Source organism: Hyposmocoma kahamanoa, unplaced genomic scaffold (assembly GCF_003589595.1).
Source record: "Hyposmocoma kahamanoa isolate Upper Pololo Valley unplaced genomic scaffold, ASM358959v1 87, whole genome shotgun sequence".
NCBI classification, from domain to species: domain Eukaryota; kingdom Metazoa; phylum Arthropoda; class Insecta; order Lepidoptera; family Cosmopterigidae; genus Hyposmocoma; species Hyposmocoma kahamanoa.
Window position 1 is genome coordinate 8,550,917 of NW_020654422.1, and position 10,227 is coordinate 8,561,143.

Sequence of the window (10,227 nt, forward strand, 5' to 3'; positions counted from 1 at the left end):
GCAATCACGCGTTTGTATCGATGCAATCACGCGTTTGTATCGATGCAGTCTCTTCAGTTGTATCTTGCATCGCTTCTTAAAAACGCACGCGTGTGTAAAGGTAGACAATTAGCTACTGCATCGTGTTTGCATCGCTGCCAAAAAGTTGCCGTGTGAAAGCGCTCTAACATTGACATGTGCGTTGTTACTTTTCCTATATCTATGGTTGTAACTGAACAGGTATTATCTATATGAACATGCAACAGGTATACTCACAAGTTGTAAGTCGGTTTAGGATATGCTTTTTGTATATCAATAGCTATCCTCGCCATTTTTGTGTGAAGTAAGTTATATTTCAAATCTGTTTTCTGCGGCTTCCAATCTATAACAGCTTCCTCTGTAAAGAAAAAAATATATCATAAGCTTTCATATTATAACTCCATACTTAAATGTAGGAGAATGTAATAAAACTTGATCAGCATCTTTCAACACTAAAGTGTGTCTTGAACATGCCTTATCTATGACTAGAATTTGTATCTTCATGCAGGTTGTCGGGCAATAGTCAGTCTCTTAGATAGTAGGACTTTGTACTAAAAAAGAACTGATTCTAATTTAAATTCAAATATAATTATCTTTATTTCATAGGTAACAAATTACACTTGAAATAGTCACATTAAGTAAGGCAGATTCCCCTGTGAATAGTGAGTAAGTAACTCTAGGGGTTGCTCTTTATAAACTAAACATTTGTACAAAATCATTTATAATAGGTATTTATTTCAAATATCAATAATATCGAGTTAACCTGAGCTAGACGGACAACATTTAGTATTAATTTTATGTTTAATAACATTTTAAACTTCGGACAGGAAAACTGGAATTTTGTTATGGAAGTGTATAACATTGCCCCTTAAGTGATGTGAGTGATTGTAAAGACGATTGTCAGGAATAGTCCGTACATTTTTATTCCTCTATTAATGTGTCTGTCACTATTTTTCATTAAAAAAATATTATGCTTTTCAACATAAATTACATTTCTGGATATTATTAGTTAGGTAGAGAACTAAAGACAAGCCCTAGATTATTTAGTTCCTCTTTTCTTAAACTCCTGTATAATCGTCTATGTAACACTTAAACGGTTTTCCTTTTCTTCAAAATAATCTCTGTTCATATTTACTTTCATTTTTTTCTATAGATAAGAACGTTGCAGTTGTCATTATAGACAAGTTCTGAAATAATTAAAAGTAGACGAAACATACAAAACTTATTGAACTATACATTCATTGTTGATAAAATACATAAAAAAATATCGAGAAATTTCAGTGCATGCACATGCAAAGTTTTTGCAGTAGATAAGTTTGAAACTTAAAACTATATTTTCGTTAAACTTGAAAGTGAAAAGTAGTGCTGAAAGCGATAAAAACAATTTGTATCAATCTTCGAAGCTATATAAATTTGAAATCCAGCTGTTAACGTAAACCGTAACCGCGAAAACATGAAACACGCACCTCAACATTCAACATAAAAAAGCATTTTTAAACACACAGCATGCACAATATATAAATTACCCAGGTATTCCTTCCAGAAGCTTTGGCTTTGTTCATAAAGTACGTTCTTTGACGTACAAGTGTAATTGCCGGCATCTTCTCTGCTTGCATTATAGATTGTGTAATTGTTATACCAAATAAGTCTTTCGTCTTGCATGTTAGTATTTGAGTGATTTTCCACCTATTAAACATTTACGTGGTATTAGATTCGCAGATTCTTATCAATATACAAATGTTGCTAGAAATGTCCGATTTATCATGACACTTCTCGCCTGCGATGCAATTATGGCGCAAGTATCAAGTTATATCGGAAGTTTAGTCAGTACCAAGGTACTGTTTCTAATACCTTGCTCATAAAACCCGGAATTGTCCATTTCAATTCCATAGCAGAATTTCTTTGTTTGGGTACAGAACAATTGAGTGAAAATGTTTCGCCTTCCAAGAAATATTTAGACCCACTCGTTATTTGAGGCTGTGGTGGTGGAATCATCACATCTGTAAGCACGCCACGTTTGAGTTCAGTACTAATGAAACATATAGAGTTAAATACTATGAAATTTATACTTTTTTAAAATACAATGCGAATAATGAAATAAAAATATAAGATTAGCGTGCATACATAGTTTAACATTTCCTGTCGTTCAAGTCGTTTATATCATACTAATGTCTCTGTATAACTGTAGGACCAGAGCGTACCTACCGACTCTTAGTAAACTACTACATAATACGAAAACATTGTAAAGAAAAACAAATACAACGTGTTATCTATCATTACGCAACATAAATTTACTGCAACATGCTAGAGCGTTAAAAAGGTTAAATGTAGAAAGCATATTTTTTAAATTATACAATAATATACATTACGTATTGGATAATATACAACTAAGAAATTTTCCTTAGTAACGGAGACAAAAGATACATCATCAATCCCATCTAGCAAAAATATGTCCTATAAAAGTTGCGACCTTTTTTTTGTTTGTTTGTAGTCAGGTTTTGCAGCTAAAATCTTTTCATGTATATGACAATGTTATTCAAAATATTTTGAAATTTTTCTACATGGTGTACTGTGAATATCGGCTATGGAACATTCATGATTTTTCTTGAGTAAGTATGATTGTCATTGTGGTAGCTATTAAAACGGCTTGAAATAATAACTTTGAATTTTCATTAAAATTTCAATGCTTCAGCAATATACATTGTCGGGCTCCCTTATCTTTGTATTAATTAATGAATAACTTAAACTTTACTTGAATAATTGAAGCAAAAATACATTCACTAAGTATATTTTTTTATTACATTCATACAACAATAACTCAAAACATTTTAAGAATTTTATATAATCCATCTTGGAAGACGCTTACTTATTTGTATCATAACAAAGAAATTACTCGGGGAGATTTTTCATTACAGATAAGCCATTACTTACTTGACAGCAATAATAATTGTTTTTTTCTCATTTATTCCATTCACTATGTATGTTTTCTCTTAGGAAGGAACCAAACTTCCAAAGAAATGCGATACAAATTTTATGACATAGTGTTATAAAAGATTTTGTACATCTTGACTACTATTTGCTTTATTAAAGTTTTTTAAGGGTATGTAAAATTCTGTTTACGTTTTAACAGCATTAAAGATATTAGTAAGGTTGTTGTTTTAAAGTGCTGTAAAAGTCATCTGGTTAATATATATTCGTAAGCAGTTTTCATGGCCACTAAGTGAATAGATTGAAATTATGAACCACAGCCGTGAAGAAGCTTCTTTTTAGAGACATTATACAACTCAAATGTAACCATTAATTTACAGTACAGTAAAAGTGTTATCGAATGAAACTATATTGGATATGATTATAAAAATACTAAAAGTCAATTACCTCATTTTTACCATTTCTCTGAATAAATATAAAGTTTACAACAATTATTCAATTATGAACTAAAAAGACATCTTACAATCGAATATTTTGCTGGTTGGGATGTTAGGACTTGAGAGTTGCACTTCTGGCGGTCTACGAGAATAGAATGTGAACTGATGACAGATTGCTTACTGTTAGTATAGTTACTTTCCTTAGAAACGCTAGAAAATATTGGCAAATAGCATTATTTTCTAAAATAGCTGCGAAGAAACAGTGTGCAAGCCAAGGCAATATCTGATTATTGGCATGTATCTCAAAAAACAAACTGACGTGCTAGCTATTTACGCTCGCAGCGCCAGCGTCTAAACTCTCAACGCAGAATCATCCAATTAAGAAACTGCTTAAATTGTGTAATATTATAGTAAGTGGTCAAGGACTGCTTCACGCAGAAAAATCTGATAAAAATTGGCGTGATCATTTTACTCATTATTTCCTCGCATACTTTTAGAAAGTACAATGGTATTTGCTTCGACGGACATAACAATTGCTGGAATCATGACTTATGAAATGTCGCTTGCAGACATGGTTGGGAAGTTGGGAACCTAATATTAGTCCAGTAATTGTGTCTTTCACGTCCTTTACAATAGTGAACTATTAACAAGCTTATGAAATTATTTCTAAACCCAGATTTAGGGTTTTGCCAGAAATCTCTGTGTGGTTTGAAACTGCGGCCGTACATAAGCATGACTTTGAAATCAGCATTTTTCCAGTCACGTCGCTGACTCATGTGAAAAAGCGAGTTAATTTTGTTAGTACTCTATCCAAGTGCAATCAAAATAAATGCAGAGCAACACACCGAAGAAGTGAAAAGAAATTTAGTAAAGACAGGTGTAGGTATAAGCGCAAAACAAAGTTGAAGAAACAAAATGATACCGTCACACCAGGCTACCTCGTTAGAAGACATCAATATTCCATCACTACTTTCTAATTACTTACTATAATTTATAACAACCGTAGTATTTTCATTTCCACGTAGCGCAACGCATCGGAATTTCAAAGGAGGCTTAGGTGTACCATTAGGTGTTATAAACCCGATCTTTGGAGAATACTTCTCTATGGTCCTGTTACCCGGCATCTATTGTCGTATTGCCAATTAAATCGGTTGGTTAGTATATGATATTAAATTTATTAATTAGCACCAATTATAGGTTTGCTAAGCTCATTTGGTTACTTCGATGTAAAATATACAAATATCACATTCACATAACTTTCTTTAGAACGTAAATTGTTTTTTAAAACTTCTTATTAATCGTAAATATGATAAATGTACGATAGTACTAAATACGATGCATAAATATGAAAGCATATTGCTATTGTACACAATTCTAAACACCTACGTTTTACTACAGTAAGATTTGTGCTTTGGAAATTGGTGTGTCTCCGATATTCACATATCAAATCATTTAAAGTGTCCGGAAGAATATTGTTACTGATGATGAACCCGACTTTAGGATTATACCCCTCATACTTAACGTTCGTAGTGCCCATTTTTCCCTGAATATCAAGAACTTAGTTAATCAGTTGCAAAGGAGGTCAGGATGCATATTTCTCATGCTTAACTTCACAGCTATAAGCGTTAGTACTGTTCAGCAACCCTTGAATAAGTCAACAAGTACAATTATGGAAATGTTGACATCTTCAGCAATACTCATTGTATTCTATAGGAAATATCCTTAGTTTGTTTATAAGTACATAACGTGCAAAATGCAAAAAGCTATATTTTCACTGCAGCACACACTTTTTTAATTACCGTCAGAACGTGCAAGTTTTTCCTCTATGTTGCCTATTTTTTGAATTTTGTGTTCGCGGAATTTATATATTTTAATAAATCATATACGTACCATAGTTAATGTTACGTTGATGTCAGGTGATGAAGGTTTACATTCAATTACAATATTTGTTGAACTTTTTGGTACTATAAACTCCTTCATTGGTGCGAACCATGTTGTGCCTAAAAATTATATAGAAGATGACTAGATAAAGGATTCATAAATATTTTAAAAAGCTATAAAGTTTATGGTATTTTTAAACCTCACCATTGACGTAGACGTAAACGTAAGATATGTGTTTTGTATTCGAGGGTTCTTTGTCAATTTCTTTGAGCACTTGCTGGCTGTCCATCGTACTGTCAAAACAGCCATAGTAACCCACAGCCGAGTGGTCTACATTATATAAATTCAAGGCCACTTCATATTTATTTAAGTCTTCATTCACATTTCCATACTGCATTACGGTTTTAAAATTACTTGTTACTTCCTCGGGTATATCTTGCTGCTTTATTGTTACTGGACGATTCGCTCTACATAGAAGAGTGTAATTTTGACCAGCTTGTAGAATTATTTCGGATTTATTTGGGGTAGTGAAAACGGGGCCGCCTAAATCTTCAATATCTGAAATAACAGTTCTAGCCTAATTTATCTAGTTTTCATTATAACTACCACATTATTTTAGAAACTAAACATTATTGTAAAGTCGATAGTATTTTTCTTACTGTTCCTATTTATATCAGATGATTATAGACTCTAAGATACATAAATGTATTATTAAGATTATACGGTATAATAATGATTAGGCGCGACGATTGTTAGTCATCAATACCTTTTCTATGTCATATGTATTATCAGTCAACTTTATAAGCATTAGATGAGAAGAAAATTATGTTTCTCTAGGAAAAAAACGGAAAATTCCTATCATCAATTCATCAAAGTGCGGGCAACATGATCTATCTATCAAGTAGTTAATCATGTTTGGAAGACAAACACCCGTGACCTTGCGGGGTAGTCTCGTGTACGTTGCGTCAATGAGGGAATTGTATGAACCTGATGTAAGAGAGGTTGGCTTATCAGGTTAATGTTGTAATATGAGCTAGCGAAGTTCACCTATCGAAAACACCATTAATTAGTGTTCGTAGGGCGTGACAAAGGCGCGGTCAGCATTTTGGGAAATTAATCCTACCACTAGGAGCAAATGAACTGATAAAACAATTGATTGTATCAAATTCTGGAAACAGCGTCAATTAAGTGATTAAGATCCCACGACGGACAAATTAATGGTCATCAACTCATCACATTAAGCGAAAGCGATGACGTCTTTTGTAGTTGTTAGACAAGCTTATGTACAAATAAATATACCTTCAATTTCATACCCAATAACCTATTACATATAAAGTAAAAGATTTCTATAACCTACAGTCACTACAGACACATTGTACGTGGTTTAAATACGATTCACACTCGACGGAGCTAATCGACGTGGACCGCGGTATACAATGCAATATAGGAAAGTGAAATGTCTATTTCATTACTGAAGTTCACATTTGATTATGACTCGTACATACACTCGTATATACTGTAGTAAACGCGCGTGTGTGCCTGGGTGGCTCTGTCGCGGAACTAACTTCAAAAAATATTAATATGTGCGCGCGCCCCAAAGTCACCAAAGTAGAATGAAGAATAAATCTGCGAGACACCTGCCTGTTGATAATCCCAATTAGCTGGATTTTTAGTGAATGAATCCGGTGTCTATAATTGCTATTTTAACCCCAAAAAATTATATACTATAGTGGAAGCACACGGATGCTTTTCATAAGGTGTCAATTTTACTTTATCGCAAGAAAATTATGTGAAACCTTATTGTTATTAAGTACATAATATAAATGCCTCTCAGTTGTTGTAAGTAGTATGGACTATTACAATAATTTCTTCAAAATACGTAGAAATCGTAAGGGCGTTAAAATAAACACAAGGTGTTAGTTTTTGTATTCGAGTAATACGGTGAATGATATAGACCGGATGGCTTGTTAAGATATCAGAACATGCATCCTGTTGCTAAAATTATTTTAGAACGAGATACTTCCTCTAGCAAAGAGAGCATTTGTGCTCGTAAACCTTATAACATGCGTGCGAATATATGCATTGTCTTTAAATACATATATTACATTTTGTAACTTTTAAAAGAATCTAGTTCCCGAAAACAAATCAGCTGTGCTACACAAAATACTCACACCTAATAAAATAATACGCACACTCTAGAATTTGTCGCTTGGATGTAGGTAAGCATTGTTCAGAAAAATATCACGTAATAACATTTGAAATTTATAAATACTTCATAAGTTGATCACCTATTTAGAAATATTGTAAAATAAATAAGATCAAATAAAAAAAGTGAATAAGTATAGTTCTAAAACAGAATATAATGCCTACTTCATATAGAAATAATTATTGAAGAAATTGAAATGGCAATTCTTCACCAGCAGTATTCTCACACGGTTCATTAAACTTTATGGTCAGATTAGAACGATTTATTGAGTAATACTCCGTGAAGTGAGTTATCCAAGCTTTGTCGTATTAATGGAATATTAAACAAAATTAGAACCCGTACGAACAATGTATTCAAATGGTGTTCCAGGGAGTTGACTTAGTCTCACAATGTAACAATAACTCAAGAAGAATGCTAATCTCCGTACTACTACAGATCGTAACTCTGAAAAAGATCAAAATCCCGATTTACATCTAAATGGCGCTGATCGAAAGCCTGGAAGTAGTTTATATCATTTAAATGGCCGTGGATATCAATTAATTCATCTTTAATTAAGGCGAGTTATCGGAGGAGAAACGGGAAAAACCGTTGGTTTAGATATTTACTATTAAACAACGGTTTTACAAAAAATATACGATACGTATAAGAATATTGTCTAAAGAATATGTTAACTTGTTACACGATAGGATGTACTTTATCCGATTATACAAAATCCTGAAAATAGGCTCAAATAAATGTCGAAAACGAATTATTTAAAAATATAATATTTAACTTTGCACATAATTTTTATATATAAATGTTTCTCTTTAGGTACTACAGAGAACCTGCTAAATTTTGCTTTTCAACTGAAGCCTTATAGTCATTAAATTCACATTTATCCCAAAGTTTGCAATTGCAGCTCTTCAGTCGCCATCTGGCGCTTGTCGACATCGACTGTGTCAAATTTTCTCCATTTGTTCTTATTTTATTCATATGTATATTACAGCGCGCGAATTGCGCAAAGCTGGGGGCGTCCATACCTCACCTCTTAAAAACTAAGCTAGCTGAAATATGTCGCCTTAATATAAAATGTAAAAAAAAGTAATCCGTTTTTCTCCTTATAATATTATTTAAATATTGATCATGAGCAAAATTTATTTTCTGAACTTTGACATATATGGGTGTCAATAGAATATCGAATCAATATGTGTTTTATAAACTAATTTATAAATTAACGCTTTCCAATATTGGTAGATAGCGATACTCCTAAACAAAATATAGAAATAGCTGGCAGTATCTATAAAAAAATCTGTGAAATCGCCATCTAGTTGTTTGTTATCACTAGAAATTAGAAATAGCTTTGATAAATTGCAGCTCGTCAATGTAAACCAAATTAGTTACAAAAATGGGTATTTGAAGTTCGTCGCGACATCTGGTGTGCCAATAAGTTTTAGTACTTATTGGCACACACACCAGATGTACCCCTATATTGTGATTAGCTATAATTCATTTGTTTTTGGCAGAACGATCAGGTTCTGCGTTCCGGTAGTATTGAGAAAGCTCCGAAATTTGTGCGTAAAAAGACGATATATATACACTTCCGGACACATAATTCGAGCCACCGTGCATTTTCAGTATTAATAATTCAGTATAAAAAAACGTTTGAGTGTGTTGATTTTTTTAAAATGGCAACTAATGTTCGGAAAAGTTTATTTCCTTAATGGCGGCCACTAGGCTTGGGTCAATGTCAGTTTCAGTGTACATATGTTGTCGGTTAATACTGATCGAGAACGCCAACGATTAGGCAGAAGCCAGGTTTTTATTTTTGGGAGAACCAAACAACTGTATTATAGACTTGCTTGATCACAGATAAATGACGTCTGTGTTCACACTGTACTATCTGATTGATCAAAAACTCTTAATGCAATTTTGAAGCTGATACACTGAATGAAAATTTATATTTGTCAAAACCAGGAAAACTTAGCAATATTCTAGACTCTTTATATAAATATATTCAAGCGTTACTCTGCGGAAATCTATACAAATAAAAAAGTAAATAAATTAATTTGCTCGCAGAGTTGCAAATTAATTTACTTCCATTTTTATTATAGCCCTTTAAAAATGAAAATTCAAGGCTGCTCGAATTGCTTTTATTAAATTATGTGACCTAGAGTTTATTTTTTTATGATATCAAGTGACGGCACGAACAAGGAATCATATGTAGATCAATAATACATGAAGTTACGCACTTTTGTTTAAATATGACCTCTATTGCAACGGAACAAGACACGGCTGTGTAGCTTCATGTGCTGCTGTCTGTACAATACATGCAGCCGTGCATGCAACAAAGAATCGGTATGTCGTCGAAGAGAAAATTTAATTTACCTATACATGGTCAATTAGCACCATTATTTATGCCGCAAGTCCAAAAGTTTCAAAGTAGACAATTAATACCAAATAGCAACCCCGATGGCTTTAACTGGATAAAAATCAGATATTTGTAAGTCAATGGATAATATACACAACCCATCATTACTTCAAAATCCTTTTTTTTTAGTTTGATTTTAATGGTTAACTGCTCCTGCTGTAACTCTGACATCTACTCTACTACTACGAATTCCAGCAATGCTTATAACAACTACAACGTTACGATACTAACGTTGAGTATAGCGTCTGGCACGGTAAGCTAGAAGACGTCGGTTCGAATCCGGCCGGATCGAAGGAATTTTTTCTGAGTGTTCGATCTTTGTATTAATAATTATAACAAACTAGTAAAGT

The 10,227-nt window shown here is 32.9% G+C and overlaps 1 protein-coding gene across 6 annotated transcripts in view; it reads right to left on the minus strand.

Moving 5' to 3' along the window:
* The window catches only part of LOC113235118 (vascular endothelial growth factor receptor 1), a 45,480-nt gene that overhangs the window by 20,992 nt on the left and 14,261 nt on the right, over window positions 1–10,227 (minus strand). For 4 of the 6 annotated variants that reach the window (XM_026470695.1, XM_026470697.1, XM_026470699.1 and 1 more), the window contains exons 2-7: window positions 5,469–5,822; window positions 5,274–5,383; window positions 4,770–4,926; window positions 1,870–2,018; window positions 1,545–1,704; window positions 256–376 (exon numbers count right to left, since the gene is read on the minus strand). In XM_026470695.1, coding sequence (XP_026326480.1) covers window positions 256–376; window positions 1,545–1,704; window positions 1,870–2,018; window positions 4,770–4,926; window positions 5,274–5,383; window positions 5,469–5,822 — 1,051 coding nt within the window. Of the gene's footprint in view, window positions 1–255; window positions 377–1,544; window positions 1,705–1,869; window positions 2,019–4,368; window positions 4,508–4,769; window positions 4,927–5,273; window positions 5,384–5,468; window positions 5,823–10,227 lie in introns of all 6 variants that reach the window. The other 2 variants (XM_026470696.1, XM_026470700.1) reach the window with 2 other exon arrangements.